Genomic DNA, 16,869 nt, shown 5'->3' with positions numbered 1-16,869 from the left:
AAAATAACTAAAGTTCAACAGTTTAATGGTCAGCACTGAAGAGAAATGCACGACTTATTTATGGAAATAGCTACTCTACATTTTTTATACAATGACCTAATTCCAAATGACTTCCATTTTTGGAAGTCAAAATGAAACACAGAAAAATTATTTCCATGTAAGGGTAGGTGTTTTCAAAACAACACCAGCTCTTACTTGCACACATGTGAATCCACAAGACAGAAAAATCAATCACTCATTTTATAGATCACGTTTAGAGGAACTGAATGGTGAGCAGTGTTCAAAGGTATTCTGTATTTAACTAACCATGACTAACAGTTTAAGACAGCTAAAGATCTAAAATAGTCAAAATGAGACAAAGAAAAATCATCCTAAACAGAAAGCATTCTTCATTCTTAAGTGAAAAGCTTTTCCTGTAGGAAAGGATTTCTAACAGATTTCACATCCAGTTAAATCAAAGCAAAATCTCCTTAGAACGTATCTCCACAATGAAGAGAGCATTCCTGAAGTACCTTTTACCTTAAAACAGACTAGAAAGGCCTTGATGAAGAAAAAAGAATAAGAGCAAAATAGGAAAGTAAAAGGTCAGCAAAATTCATAGTAAACAAATCAATCTCATACTATCACTAGAGATCTAATACTGTTCCTAGAGAAAGATATGAAGGACAGCTATGCTTTTTATTTCTCCACGTGATTTTTTAAGACAAATAAACAAAATTTATTCACTTCACAAATAGATGTTTTCATCATGGTTATCTTTCCTCTTGTTATAATAGTCACATGAAATAGTCTTACAATAAATGAAACAGTCAAATATTTATTAGAAGGGCTGTGGTAAAAGCAATGCAATTTTAAACTCATTTATGTTTAAGTAACTGGGTTTGTTAAATGGAACATAAAAATAAAATAAAACACTCATATTACTCTATTATGACAATAATGGACAAAGTTATATGCAATTAAAAAAAAAATCTTTGAGTTGTAGAATCAAGCTTATGACTTCAGCTTACAAATCACTTCTCACTTTCTAAGGATTTTCAACAAAGAAAACAGCAATTATTTTTTCAGTGCGTATTGAGAACATGCTAACTATCAGCAAAAAGATTTTAAGCGGTTCTTTTTGTTTAAGATGTTTTCCATAATTTCCTGTAAAATTACATGCTTCCAATTCCCTGCACAAGTAAGGTCCTCAGCTTAAATGCCTCAGTGGTGAAACACAAAATTTAAAGGATATTTGTAGAAAATTATGCGTTGCTATTAGAACAAATTCAGTACAAATTATTAGAATCACAGAATCATCCTGAGTTGAAAGGAAACCACAAAGATCACTGAGTCCAACTGCTCGCTCCAAACAGGATCACCCAAAATCCAAATCCTAAGGCCAAGGGGACTGTACAAATGCTGCTTGAAGTCCATCAGGCTTGATACTGTGACCACTACAGAAGTGTGAGCCTGTTCCTGTGCTCAAAGCCTGATCCAATGCCTAGTGTATGCAACATGTAAATTACAGTGTTTACTTTTATCATTATTAAGCCTTTGACATCCTTTACTATATTCTTCAAATAAAATCACTTTTGAAAGAGGCAACAGAAAAGTCATTTTTAACACAAGTCCCTCTTTATTAACTGCATAATGTTTAAGAAAAAAATTGAAATAAGAAAACAGAATTTGTCAACACTTTGTTCTCTCTGAAGCCTGAGAGGTATACCAGACTGTTGCCGTGCAATTACTGAAATTTTCTTGCCTTTAGGTAGTATATGCATTCTCAGTTTTATTCCTCTAAGCCTTTGCAAAAGTGGTAATTATGTGCAATTGGGCACATAAACCTTGTAAGTTCTAATAGGTATTATGGGAACAGAAAGAAAAATAATTTTTAACCAACCAAATGAAAACCAGTTAGTTAAACTAAGTGCAACCAAATAAATGTGAAAAGCATACCTTGTGTTTTTGTGGCTTCCCTGATGATTTTCTGAAGCTCCTTCATTTCAGCACTGAATTCTTCATAGTTTATTTCCTTAGAATCAATCCTAGGAGCCTGGAAGAGCGAAGGATCAGTACCAAGGTAGGAACACTGCAGATGTCCATCATCACTCAGAGTAATTATAACACCCTTCAGACCTCTGTATAAAAAATAAAGCCCATTAAGAAATTTTAAAAAATCATTGAAGTAATTATAACATTGAATTTGTGTTTATCCTACAGGTCTATGTACAAATACAGTTAAGACTTCTTGGTTTTATGAAGTTATTTGACCAAGAGAAAACAGCAGTTATTCTTCATAATAGATGTGTTCATTAATATTTTTAGTGCAATCACACTTAAGGACCATTCTGTGATAAAAGATTCTTCCAGATATCATCATCATAGTATCATAGTATTGTGCGAGTTGGAAGGGACCTTAGAGATCATCGAGTCCAACTCCCGGGATTCGAGCCCTCTGTGTAGCAGAGCGGCACTTCTACCCCCTGCTCCACAGGGGGGGATTCGAACCCGGGCCCCCTGGTGTTGCAAACGGGAATTCTACCGCTGCGCCACCGGATATCTCAGAATCTCTTTAAAAAAAGACAAGCAAAGGAAAGAACCAGAACAAGCAAGCTAAATAGACAGTACAGTTGCATTTTTTCTTCAAAAAATTGTTACTCATTTTTAATGTTGTTGGGTTTTGTTTTTTTTTCTAAGGATGGATATTCAGGTTGGCATGCAGGAAAAGGAATTACCTAAATGTAAAACCAATTAAGGGAAAGAAAAGGATGCATTTAGAACAAATCACTGGTTGATGGAAAATATTCACAGTGAAGATAGCAGTAACGACTCCAATGATATCAGTAGCACCCCTTATCCGTTCTTTGACTACTACTATTACTACAGTACCTGCTTCAAACCCTGTCTGACTTCTCCCTGCAGTGTCTTTCTGAAAGGTGTATGGGAAACTGTTGATCACAGTCTGAACCTCTGATTGACCACCTGAGGCAAGCAATGAGTCAGCTGCAGGAGCACAAGTGAAGGTAATTCTGCTTGGCTCCACCTCTCCCAGATCTCATTTAAGGGCTGACTTTAAGGGCTGACTACCACTAAGGCAGGATCTCTCCTCTGGAGATCACTCCTCTGTGGAGTTTTCTGCGAATTTTCAGCATCAGTGAGCATTTTCTCTTTATCTTTCTATCATGATAATCTTTTGTATGAAACATATGTATAACCTCTGTTTACCTGTCAACTGCACAAAAGGAGACCATATGGATCTGAATGGAGATCATACAGATCCAGAAGTTTCCCTTACACTACGCTGGACTGGTGCAAATGATTATTAGCTACACCCTAGTATATTTTCTCTCCAGGGAACACTACTTCAATCTCCAAAACCCCACTCATTTTCAGCTTATCTGATCAGGTATGATTCACATAAAACATTTGACAAGGTATTAAAAAATTATGGGCTAACAGAATACTGTGAACATTTTGCTCAGCTTGAAGGATACTCAAACACAGAAGAGGAACTGAACAGTAAAAACCAGTAAGGACATTAACAGCAAAAAAATAGGAGAAAGTTAACTTTTGTTTTATTTGTAAGGCACTCAGTTAAAATAGATGTTTATATTTATTTTCATAATCACAAAACGGTATCATATGCACACCCATAATATGCTCTTATTCCATACTTATTACCTTCCATACTTGTAGCAGACACTGCTTCTGTTCCAAATACAATTATTCCTATATAAAGCAAGTATATATTAAATCATTTAGTTCGTAAACATAGAGAAGTTAATATAGATATTAACTTAATTATGGATATTATCCAGAGTGAGAGGAAGTAGAACTAAGTATCAGTCCTGGTCAATCTGTTTGCTTGAATATTTGCTGCATGCTATAGTTGGCTTCCTTGCTCAAGGGTGGGTCTGTTTCTGGACATATGAGCAGAGCTGACGGGATAGGGTTCTGCTCATCCTAAAAGGCTCTGTACAATGTATATCTGGGCTACATCTTCAGAATCCCATTATAGAACATAGAACAAACACACTGGGCTAACGCTAAGTTCTTCATACAAACAGTTCAAGGAGACAGACCATGGTAAACACTCGGGTCCCATCTCAGTTTTTGTAAGGTATGCAAAGGACACCTAATATATCAGACTTTGACTAATGCCTACGAAGCATTTGCAAAGAACTTTGTCATGTTGAACACGGTACAGAGAAGTCTTTACGAAGGAGTATCGTTGAAGAAGATGAGGGTAGCTGATGCTTCCATGCTACAAAATACACTATCTCATAATTCATTATTTAGTTGCAACAAATAGCGTCTAAAATTGTAGCGGTAATTACTCAAATAGTTCAGTATGAGCTCAGTCGTAAGTGAAGAAAGAGAATTCTGACACCTAATAAGAAGGGAAAGCTCCAAGAGGACATCTGAATGTGAATCAAAGGGCACGAATAAATACAGCTAAATTGTAAGAAATAAATCTTTCATGACATACTAGTAAAGTGTAACATATTCAAAACCAGTTAGTAAATACAGTCCTTCCTACATATCTTTTTAACTGGCAGTCATCTGCAGATAATCAGTCTATCAAATGAAATCAGCTCAAATCAATTCACTGATTTTCCTGTACAAATTAAGGTTTCCTTAATGACCTGAAGTTTATGTCAGCAAAAAGAAGCTACTACAGAATGAACATTCAAAAACTCCACCCTAAGATAAACTTGCTTTGACCAACTTTTCTGTTAGCCATGGTGCTCTTCAACTTCTCACTAACTCAGGGACAAAAGCATTGTTTTTGAAAGCAATATTAAAAACACTTATTTTCCTTTGCTTCAATTACTGTTCTGATGGGTCCTAAAAAGATCACTCAATACAAGACATACAAATATTGTAAAAAGTTTTTTTTCACAAATCATTCCTTGTTAATATTCTTTATAAATTTGTACATCAACAGAAACAATAAGAGAAACATGTCTAACCAGTTGTAACACATGATTTATAATACATTAATTTCTCTGCTGGAGTGTTTGTCAGCCTGTCATGATTGCTTTATTTTCTCGATGCTTTATAACAGTGGTTAAAGATGGCAGGGGGAGGGGGAGTGTATTTAACAGTTTTATAGTAGTTTCCCCACAGCTACTGCACTCATGCAATATGCCTGCAAATGCCATTATTTATTTGGCGCATTCTACACGTGATCTGGAATTTCAATTACTTGTTAAATTTCTTTTATTATAAACTTTTTTTTTTTTTACTTTTTTTTTTTCTTTCTTTCTTTCTTTTTTAACTATATATCACACAATATAGTCAAAGTAATAGCAAATCCAAGGGGACGTTTTAACAGTGAGGAACTCAAACTATGAAACAAATTATTCTGGTATCTAAAATAACTATACAGTACAAAGCAACTCCTACTCACATATGGTAATAATTTGAAGAAAAAGAAAAAAACAACAACCTATCTTTATTGGATTCTGGGTAATAAGAATGGCATATGTTTTCTGTAGGTCCCCTCTTACTAAACAAATCACTGACAACAATTCTTAAAGAAATTAAAGTGCTTTGCACGTTTCCAGTTACGTAATACAAAAATTGATCACTCAGACAATTGCCTTAGAATTACAGATTCAGCTTCTCTGAAATTCTGCTTGGAGGACGTGCTAAGCCACATACAAGATCTGGTTACTTACAATATTTATTGATTTAATTATTTATGTTTATAATAGCAAGTAAATTTCTACCTCAATTTCAGAAGGTGCCTTTATCATTGATATTACTCATAATAATAATTTCAGAAAACAGAATGCTCTGCAATGCAACTTTGAGTCCTTTGTTGATAATGTATTATTTATAAACCACTGAACCTGGAAAATAATTCCTGAATTTTGCTCAAGTATTTTAAATGCAATTCTCATTTTATCATCCTCTGAAGTAATATATTGTATGCAATAGCAAAACTACAATTGCACTTCTTTGTTTAGTGATTTTGGAAAAATAAATAAATAAATAAATAAAATTATTCTAAGTCTCTCTATGATTTTGAGACCACTTTGTAACTGAGTGAAGGAGCTGATTAAATGCTGAGAGTAGGCCAGACTGCTTGTAATACACTAAGAACTTTCTAACATGAAATCATTTGAGTAAAGGTCAGGAGCCTACTCCGTCACTGAACGCATACTCAGAAATCAGGCCCTCCGCTGAATGTTTGAAGTTATCACTGGTGCAATTTAGTGACTGCTGCCACTGATCTTTGACTGGCTTCCTACTGATCTTCCTTGTGTAACTTTGAAAAACCCTACCTCTTTAAAAATCTTTGTTCAGTTTTGCATCATGAAAGTAACACTTGAATGCGTATGACATTCTGAAGAGCTCATTCAAAAATATAATGTAATTATAAGATTGAATTACCATTATTTGATCATATGCGTTCTATTAAGCACAATTAAGTAGCAAATGATTTGTGCCATTCAACAGAAAAATGCTGTTTTTCCATTCAATTTACGTCATAATTTTGCATCGCTCTTAGGAAAACAAACAAACAAACAAAAAAAGCAGGTAAGTGGAAGTGGAAAATGAAAACTGATTTTAACATGATAATTCTTGACAAAAAAGTGTTTGTTTTTTTCTTTTTAAAAGTTACAACTAAGCTAACAGGTCAAAAATCTTCCTCTTCTTACAAGCTCTGATAGTTGGAACAGAATAAAAAACTTGAATTTTGAATGCCTATGGAATTCTCAGATCTTATCTCTTAGGCAGTACTCCTTTGCCCTGTATTTGTGAGCAAGGATATTTTTACTAGCCACATGACTCTTGGTGTCACCTTTACGTGATGACACCAACACAGTGAAATGGCAAAACTGGAAGGCAAGTTGAGGCAGTTCCTGTACTGGTGTAGTTTTCCCTTTGCAAGGGATTCTTTGCCTAAAAGGCTAAAAGCTGTCTAATGACCAAATGAGTAAAACAAAAAACAAAACCAAAAAACCACCACAGCTCTTCTCACCAGTTTGGGTCGGATTCTTCTCTGCTAAATCGCTACTGCCACCTGCAGGTCAGCATAGTGCGCTGCCACGCACAAGCCAAGCGGCTCTGCCTCTCACACAGGAGTCCGAAAAGTTGCCGCGTCACATCAAACGAACAACAAAGTTATTCATTAACAGGGTTAGTATAATAGCCTGACAATTTAAATACAAAGGGTGATTGTATGCAACAATACATGTGATTTGTAGAGTCATGGACTTCCATGCACATCATCATCTCCTTCCTAATGGAACAGGCTCTGCAGGACAGTGGTCATGGCACTGAACTGACAGAGTTCAAGAAGCATCTGGACAATGCTCTCAGCCCCATGGGCTGGGTTTTGTGTGGTCCTGTGTGGAGCCAGGAGTTGGACTAGATGATCCTTAAGGGTCTCTTCCAACTCAGGGTATTATATGATTCTATGATTCCTTACAGCACAGAGCATACCGTACAGATACTGCCCAGCTAGATATGCAATATAAGTACATGCTGCAAATCATATGTACAGGAAATTAATGAACTTCATGTCTTTTTGCTTAAAACAAATCAAATCAGTATTTGAAGAGAAATAACAGTTCCATATCTGGCTACTACAATACAGAATTAAACTGAATTAGTATTTACCCCAAAGCAGAATAAAGAACAAGATAACATAAAGTGATGCCACAAGCCTCTAAAAATACATGATCCTGTTGTAAGGAAAAACACAAAGAGTCTGAAGTACAATACATGAAAAGTTACATGAAAGATCTACATGTTGTTTCAAATTATTACTCACAGTTCAATACCTAAGAAATTTAGCGGTCTGAAAACTGTCTCAAGGCCAGATTCCCTCACCAGCAGCTCCCAGAGGCCCACCAAAGGCTGCATCTAAAGGTGGCAGCTCCAACGCAGTGAACACAGGGCCTGTGGGCCTCACAGGTTTATCCTTCAACTAACCCTTCATTTTTCCCAGTTCAGGGTAGTGGATGGAGTTTGTTTCACTGCAGGCAAGCTGGAGTGGTACTACTTCTTCAAAGAACATGTAAGAGGTGCCAGGGTACTGAAAAAATTTACATTATTGAGTTTATGGTTTCAGTAAAAGCTTATTCTTAGCTGTTCCTTCACTGGCTCTTTAATATTAGCACATGAGGAAAATAGACAGCTACCTATGAACAGACTACGGGGAGGCTAATAGGAATAACCATGATGACAGGTCTCAGGGGTTACGTAAGATAATCAGCTGTGGACATGTAACATTAAACACTGTAAAACTTCATTTCCATAAACCATTTATGAGGTTTCTTTCAATCATAGTCTGTATGAGGCACAAGCTCAAAATAAAGAAAGATACACATCTAACAAATAAAGACATTGTTTAGAGTTCCTCACCATTGTAACTCACCATGATGCAAAGCACTAACTCCTAGCTATTTTGGGCATGCCAGTCTATCACAGCTACTCAGTTAATCACGTCAGAAGAGGAGTCTGCTCCTGCATCTGCTTTTTGTGCCCCTTTAATTCTGCACCCTCAATCAGATCCAGCTCTCTTTCTGATGCTAGAGCAAATCACTCTCTTTGGACCAAAGAAATTCACTCCACCATGTTACAAATATGCCACTCCATTACAAGTTTTGTGAGTTTTAGGGTATATAAGGAACATAAGCATAGCAAAGTATCTTTACCCCAGAAAATTTACTCTAAAAAGACTGAATAATTACATAAATTCAAAAGAAGTATTCCAGAAATTAAATTCCGCCTCTTTCTCCTTAGCTCCTCACAGTTATACACTGATGAGTCTGAAAAATTCAAAATTCACCAGTAATTCAGGCCCAAAAAAGTCCATATACAATTACTTGTTATAGCACTCCTAATTGTCCTGTGACCCTGTCTTGTAAAGAGCACCATTGCTCTTTTTAAGGAACTCTGGCACTCTGCACTGTTAGCTGGCTGTCACCTCTGTAGATCAGCATATGTTTCCCACCTGCTAGTCCTAGTATGGAAAAGAAGAAAGTCATTCCTTTTAACAGCATAATATTCAAGACCTTCAAAATCAACAGACTTTTCATAATGACTATTAGGCAAACAAGTCCAGCACTTCCACTGGCAGAATATGTGTCACAATACATCCATTAGCTCCATTGCTCAACACCCAACACCAAGTTCAGAACCTGAGAGTTACATTTACACTCTTTCACAGCATGAACAAGCATAGAGAAAACGGAGGTTAAAAAAAAAACAAAACCACAAAACAACACCACACCCCACACAGTAGTTGTTATATAGCAAGCATTTTATATTAAATATTAAAACAAGGAGTAATTTGTCTTGTTCTTGAATAGTTAGAATTTCCACTTTTAAGGCTTCTTCTAGAACCATGAAGGTAGGAATATTTTACCTGTTATTCTAAAGAAAGCCAAAACCCTTACAAAACCACATAACTATAAAAACCTGCCTTTTTGAAAAAGCAAGTAAGTGACATGCAACAAAATTAGGAGAACTGGCAATATGGGCACGTGTTTAATATCATACAATGTATGCTACTTGGAAATTTAACTTGCTAGAAAACCTCAGTCATGAATCAGAGTATATTCTGGACACAGCATGTCTATGGCTTTTGCAGGATCAGAATCCTGGTAAGGTACAGGAAAAGCAGTCACATCTACATTTTGTGGTTGCATAAACTATGCACATTAAAACTTTCTCTTAGAATGACCTTTAAAACTGTAATATATTGTACAGCTATCTCTTGACAATGGCAGTGGAAATTCAGCGATGAAAACCAGATGCAATAATTTTCCTTTTTCCTAAAAACTTATCCTTAAAATGCAATTATGTTTAAGTAAGATTGTAGAAGTTTCTGCATCTAACTTCTCAGATCAAGCAGCGTATTCTTACAGAACACTCAAATAAAAATTTATATATCTATATGCACATATAACTGAACAGTTCATACTGTGCGTCATAACTGGCATTGCTTCTATTACAGTACTACTACACAGAAAAAGGAAAAATCTTTCAACAAACTATAAAGTTTGATTCCTGCAGTTTTCCTTCCATAAAACCATGTAATAAGTGCTAAGTTTTGCTGTTTTTATATGCAAGTTCTGCCATTTTTATATGGTGATTCTTTAACAGTTGTGGTAGCTGTGGTGATGTGAGTTATAATAAGGAATAACAGATGGGCTGGAATGAAGAACAAAGTATTTTCTAGCATCTGGATAGCTAAAAAAAAATTCAATGAGAGGGTTTTATTTTGACTCCACCCACTACTTCCCTATAGAAGATGGCCTTTTTACATCTCATATTCTTTATTCAACTGTAATATTTCTTCATATTTTTTCCAGTTAAATTCAGTTTCTTTTGCCTTTCTACTGATTGGAAAGCGTAGGTACATCAAGTGCATTAGTTCACTAACCATCCAATGTACTATGATTCTGTGCCAGAGAATGAGTTTTAATTTCAAGTTCATATTTCAACCAGACTGATAGTCACTCACTTGGAGATTGATTGCAGATTTCAATTTTCTTTAAAAAAAAAATAATATTGTAAACCAAAACATCATAAAAATAAACACATTTTCAAGCAGTGGATATATACCAGGATTCTGAATTCCCATCTTTTGATTCACATCCTTAATTAAACTGATGAGTCTTTTGAGCTACATGTGATTTCAAATCTGGGAAGTAAACAAAACAATGAAGAACTGAAGGACCAGATTCAGGCTTTCTTCTTTACAGAAAGAGGCTGTTGAATCAGAAAGTTTATCTGAAACTTTTTCAGATAAAATGCCATAAATTTAGATGCAGGTTAACCGTGTCAAGCTGAAGTTATTACTCATACACGGAAAAGAAGTCTTGGTTCTGTGAAAGCAGTGAGTAACAGTCTCCAGGGATCCATGACTTTGTAAGTCATTAGACAAACAGGCATGCAAACTATGCATTTCCTATTAGTCATTCTAATACTATGAAATACTAATAAACTTGAAAATCCAAGAGGACTACTAGATAAAGCTCTTTTCTAGAGAGCAGGAAAAAAAAAAAGTGATTTTCTTCACGGACACATGAAATAACTGTTTTTAAATGCAATAAGTATATTCTTCAGCTTAATGCTCCCTTTCAAAACACAAACCTCTAAGTGCCTGTAATACAGTCTGGAGCCCAGAAGCACCTATCGCTTGGCATTAAGTCCAGAAGGAGTGTAGGGACAATCCATGCTGTTCATCAGAGTCACCACTTCTCACCATCAGAGCAATACTCAGCCTCCCATGCAAGCTGCAGACTAAAGGGAAAGACTGGACAGGAATACACAGTAAACCAATGAAGCACAAAAACCACTACATCTTTCCTTGCACATTCTTTTGAATCTGGGGTTCCAGCATCAGAAATTTCTTTGCAGACACTCATTGCTCTTTGTAAGATCCCAGAATGGCCAAATACAGGAAAAGTAAAATTGACAGTTCAAAGGGAAGAGGCAGCTCAGAGTAAGTTTTTAACTTAGCCCATAACAAGACTGTTTCGGTAAATCTGAAGTTACTATCTCCAAAATTAGATTTTAAATGTCAAAATATTTCCAAAATATTGTAAAATATTCTCTTGTACTGCACTTGCATAACTGTAACGAGAAGGAATTTTTCAAGAGACACAAAAGCGTAGTAACCACTCATAGCACCACGCAGAACAAAACAAAAATTGGAACAAGCAAGAACAAACACACAAAAAAATTATTCTCATCATCTACATCAGTCAAATGGTCTTTGATTCTTTTTTTTTTTTTTTTTTAAATTTCTACACATATTGGTGGAAACATTTTTTTGTGTGAATCACTATTCTTCCTCAAAATTAATACATGAGAGGCTAAAGACATAGAAACAGTCAATATTCCCTACAGTCTTGTAAGGATCACCTGAGAGGCACAAGGGCAGCGTGAAGGAGAACTTCTAACAGAACAACATTAGAAATTTTATATTTACTGAATTTCTTTCTATTTTCTCAAATAGTAACAGACCTGGACTACTATAGCATCTTCACTCAACAGCTTTGAGGTGATTCAGTAAGTTGCAGTATTTCCTGTATCCAAGCATGTACAACGCAACCTTAAATGTATTACTTCAAAGAAGTCCCTAATTGAGTAGAAACCACAATAAAAAAAGTATGAGTCAAAACAAAAACACCAATAAGCAGCTAGGCGGCAAGTACACAACTATGTGATACAGTTTTAATGGTCTGGTCATTCACAATACTAATGTTAGGAGTTCAAGCGTAACTGCTATGTTGTCAAGCCTGAGAGATCATACATGAAGAAGTAGTAACAATTTTAAGTAAGACTTAAGTAAATTTCAAATGCCACCGTCAGTTACAGTCCTAGCACGTAGCAAAAAACTATTTTTGACGGCAAACTGAGCAATACAGAGTTAGTGGTGAAAACATGGAAACTTCTCGTATTATTACAGGGTCACTCCTCAGTATAAACACAGATAGAATTGAAGTTTATAATGAGTTCAAGTGTGGATAAAGCTTACTAAGAAACCCTGCTTGCCTCCTGAACATGTGAAGTCTACTTTTACTTCCTGGCTTTTCAACACTTTTATTTTTAATTTAGGTATTTTTCCCTCCACCTCAAATCTTGAAAGTATGTTTACAAGTTTAACTTAAGCTTAAAAAGTTGGCTTCTGGAAATGCAATATCTTTAAGAAGCTCAGAGATTCTTATTCTTTAAAGGTGCTAAATTACTTCTGGACTAAAAAGGAAAAACAAAACTAAACAATACTTTTCCAGGCTGCTTTATAAACTTTATATTTCCTCTTCACAAAGCTGTTCCATAACCAAGTAAAATGATATGTATCCATCAAATAAATGTAAGTAAAAGCAAGTACTCCAGTAACTTCCACTAACTTGTCCATACCTGTCAACCCCTCATAATAAAAGGAATATTTTACATGGCACACATATCATTTTGTGGGTTATTTCCTACAACAATCTTTCTTCCATGAAATGTAGTCTTTTTGCTCACAGACACAGTATGCATAAAAGCTCACAATAGATAAGATTCGTTCCCATATTTTAATCTCCAGATTAAATTAAGCTCCTCAAAACAAGAGGCATCATATAGGCAAATCATTCGATAACCTGTAGACAAGCAGTAAAGGTGGGGCTAATGTTTTTTCTTTGGAGCATTTCTAATCAAATTCTAATGAATCTGAAGTTAAAATTATCCCTCGTTTAATTATAAATTTCACTGATAAACTGGTGCCTAGAAAAGAGCCCCAATGGATTAGAGAGGGAAAACACGATCCTTCCTGAAATACATTTCCTAAACCCTGAGAGATGGCTGGTGTATTGCTAAAACTGGATGTGTGTAGATAAATTCCACATCAAACCTACTTCCCCTCCCACTCCTTAAAGGTAGTACTAGGCTTCATTTCTTGACTGATAGCACAAAAAATGTAAAATAGGAGCAGCATGCAATACCATCTTGAGGGGAAAATATATATATTATATATACATATATATATATACACACACACACACATACATATACTTTGCTATTTCAATTTAAAAGAAAAAAAAAATTGGGCTCATTTCAGCATTCACAGGCTCATCAGATTAAATGTGAAGAATGAATAATACAATCAAAACCAAGACTAGCCAACAGGAAAAAAAAAAAAAAAAAAATCAGAAAAAAAAAAAAAAAAGAAACAAAGTCCTAGACTTGGAGCCCTCATGCCTTCCTATTGCAAAAACAGATTTCTAACTTGGAAGTGATCAAAACAGAAATCCCTTTCCTGAGATCATATCCAAGCTATAATGCTCTATCTATGTGGATTTAACTGACTGAACCCACAGTGGCAATTCAGATGTTTGTGATGGAAACACCCCTGAGGCTAGCAACAGGAGCTATTTTGCTTCGGACTGAACGCACCTTAACACAATGTTCTAGTTTCAGGTCATCCAGGTCAGCATAATACTTAGTACAACCAATCCGCCATTAAAACATGGTACTCTTAGGATCAGCTTTGCCAAGTGAATTAGAGTCAAATAAATAGAAAAGTGAATGGTCTAAGAATTTTAATCCACTCCAAGGACCTTTTATGGTCAAGCATACGGAGGTAGGATAATTCAGGCACAGAAAAACAAATATGACCTCTAAGAAGCCCTTAAAAAGTTACTTTCTGCTACTTTCTCAAAAAGTTATTTCAGATGATTCAGACAAACATGACCCACCTTTTTGGTACATGTAGGAATTAAGATACTTGACTGTACAACCACTCGCCGGCAGGAGTGAAAAAAGAATGAGGCATTTGAGCTGACAGGAACTTTAAACATCTTTGTCAGAATCACATTCCTATGAACCTGCTCCCCAAATAACTACCTGAATTATGGGAGAATGTGAGAAGAAAATGTAATGTATCTTAGGAAGCACCAAAAAATGACTAAATCAAATTTAAAAAGAGAGACTGCTAATGAAACTTCTTTAACAAAAGAGATCTTCAGGTGCAGTGAAGTTCTTGGGAAAGAGGTCTCTGCGGTGAAACAAAGGATAAGCATAGAAGAAAGGAAACGAGAGTTAAAGTCACAGCAAAGGAGGTATTTCTGTAACTACAATGGATACCAAACAATCACTGGTACTCACAGTTACTATTTCAACACTGAAAATGAGAGTGATTTCCCTGTATAACTGTAGCATATGGACAAACTCTTCAAACCCTCTATAAGAGCGTGGTCTGTTTGCTTTTGTTTTGTGTCTTGCTTTGTTTGGGAGGGGTCCTTTGTTTGTTACTTTTAAATTAACTCAGACAGAACAGCTGAACATTCTTCCAAAGAGTTTCAGCCTCAGCGAGAATACTTTTTCACAGCCATAGCTTTAATAACAACACATGGTACGTGAAACCTTCCAAGCAGGCTTATCAATGGGAAGATGAATTGGAACTGTGACAAAGTCCTAAGTAGTATAAATTAATCCAACACTCAGGTTTTTACAATAGAGGAAAGGCAAAATGTCCAGTGCAACAGCTTTAAAAATACATCATCTTTAGATATGCAGACACCTCAGCAAAAATGTTATTAGTAAGCACTTTGATTCTGCTTCTTCCCTGTATGCTTCTGAAAGTGGAATGATAGAAATAAAGCAGTTTGTCCTGGAATTTAATCCCAAAGATTGCAGTCTGTTATTATCATTATTTACATACCAGTATTGCAATAGGGAAATTCTGCATTTTGCGTTACTGTAAGAGGAAAAATAAAATCATAAAAAAGAAGGAGGGGTACACGACAAAACCAAACTTACTTGGAATACTCTAAAGTATGTGGAGGGCTGGTCTTAGTGGCAAACTATCAAGATTACAGAATAAAGCAGATGACTGCCATTACAGAAGCAATCACACTAACCTTGCCCCAAGGGAATTTACATAAAATATCTTCTAATGCTGCTTTCCTTATCCAACAAGCTAGAGCCACACACAATAAGCAGATGAACTTACATGATCTGTAAAGACAATTGCTTTCAGAATGGTCCATTTACTTTGCAAGTATTGCAATAAAAGTGGAAAGAATGTGAAAATAATTCATTTACACAGGTCATTTTAGAGGTGCTTCCATCTCTCAGCAGTGTAGGATTAACAACTGTATGGTTATTAAGACTTAATGCCATTTATGTTACAGTAGTGCCCAGGGGCTCCAGCTGAGACTGTGGCCTCTCAAGTGGATTAAGTATTGGAAAATCACTACATTGACTCACATAAAATGAGAATCCTCTTTCAGGTTGCTGGGTTTTTTTTAATCCTTTGTTTAAACCAAATTATTATCTCTGTAAGCTTTAGTGCAGTTTTCTTGCTGTTTAGCTTTAGTTTCAGCATCAGTATGAAATACAAGCATAGTGCATATATTCAAACACAAAGATAGCACTGAAACTCATATGTGCTGCGCTTCTGCCACACGAGCTGTTGGGTTTATACAGACGGATACACAGCCCTTCATTCATCAGTATCCATATAAAAAGAGATTTGTATAACTAGACTGCTGTCTGTATCCTCCATAGGACAAAACAATAAAAATAACAATAAAAGTATTATATAGTTGTACAGAAATTTTGGGCCTGTAAGAAACAAAATTATTTAGGATAAATAAGCAGGCTCCCAGAATTCTCAAAAGATCAAACTACTCGGTGTATAATATTACGTAGAACAAGTAGAATCTGCATGAATTTAGAACTATACAATAAAAGAATCATTAAGGTTGGAAAAGACTACTGAAATAATCTAGTCCAACCATCAACCCATCCTCACCACGCCCACCAAACCACATCCCTAAAATTTCTTAGTCAAAGAGTCACAGGTTGGAAGGGCCCTCCAAGTATTTGAATAATATGCAAATAATTCTATATACCAATGGTAGTACAATATGGTGTTGAAAAAACTTCAATGTCTTTTTCAATTTTTCTGTGGACATTATTTTTTCCAAACTACAAAAGCTATACTGTAACATCCTGCATAATTTTTTCTGTTTCTTTTATACTAATTAGATCACAGATGTGATTTGTTACATTCTTAATTTAAGACCTGTTGGATAAAAACCAGTAAAGCTCTCTTCAGGGAGACTTCAAAAAAATTAAACTTTTAAATTATAAAATATTTTAAAATAATTTAATAACCTTTTTAACCTTTAATTTTAATTAAAAATAATCTAATAAAATCACCACCAAATCAAAAACACAAACATCCCTCACAAGTTTCTACTCTGTCTAAGTCAGATATTGCACTTTCGTTTATTACGAGACTTTGTGATAAAACAGAGAACTAAAGATTGAGTCACTATTCAACAATCCAAAGTATATTGTCATGACAGCCATAAACTTGACCCTAAAAGGACACAGCATTTCCCGATGATCGCAAACAACAGG

General features: G+C 35.4%; 1 protein-coding gene across 3 annotated transcripts in view; it reads right to left on the bottom strand.

The window, feature by feature from the left end:
- BBS9 (Bardet-Biedl syndrome 9) overlaps nucleotides 1–16,869 on the bottom strand; it is a 280,198-nt gene that overhangs the window by 230,948 nt on the left and 32,381 nt on the right. For all 3 annotated transcript variants that reach the window (XM_072327288.1, XM_072327289.1, XM_072327287.1), the window contains exon 10: nucleotides 1,939–2,120. In XM_072327288.1, coding sequence (XP_072183389.1) covers nucleotides 1,939–2,120 — 182 coding nt within the window. The remainder of the gene's footprint in view (nucleotides 1–1,938; nucleotides 2,121–16,869) is intronic.

This window comes from Excalfactoria chinensis, chromosome 2 (genome assembly GCF_039878825.1).
Source record: "Excalfactoria chinensis isolate bCotChi1 chromosome 2, bCotChi1.hap2, whole genome shotgun sequence".
NCBI lineage: Eukaryota > Metazoa > Chordata > Aves > Galliformes > Phasianidae > Excalfactoria > Excalfactoria chinensis.
Note: the sequence above shows the minus strand (reverse complement) of the source record. Positions and strands in the feature narration are given on the sequence as shown.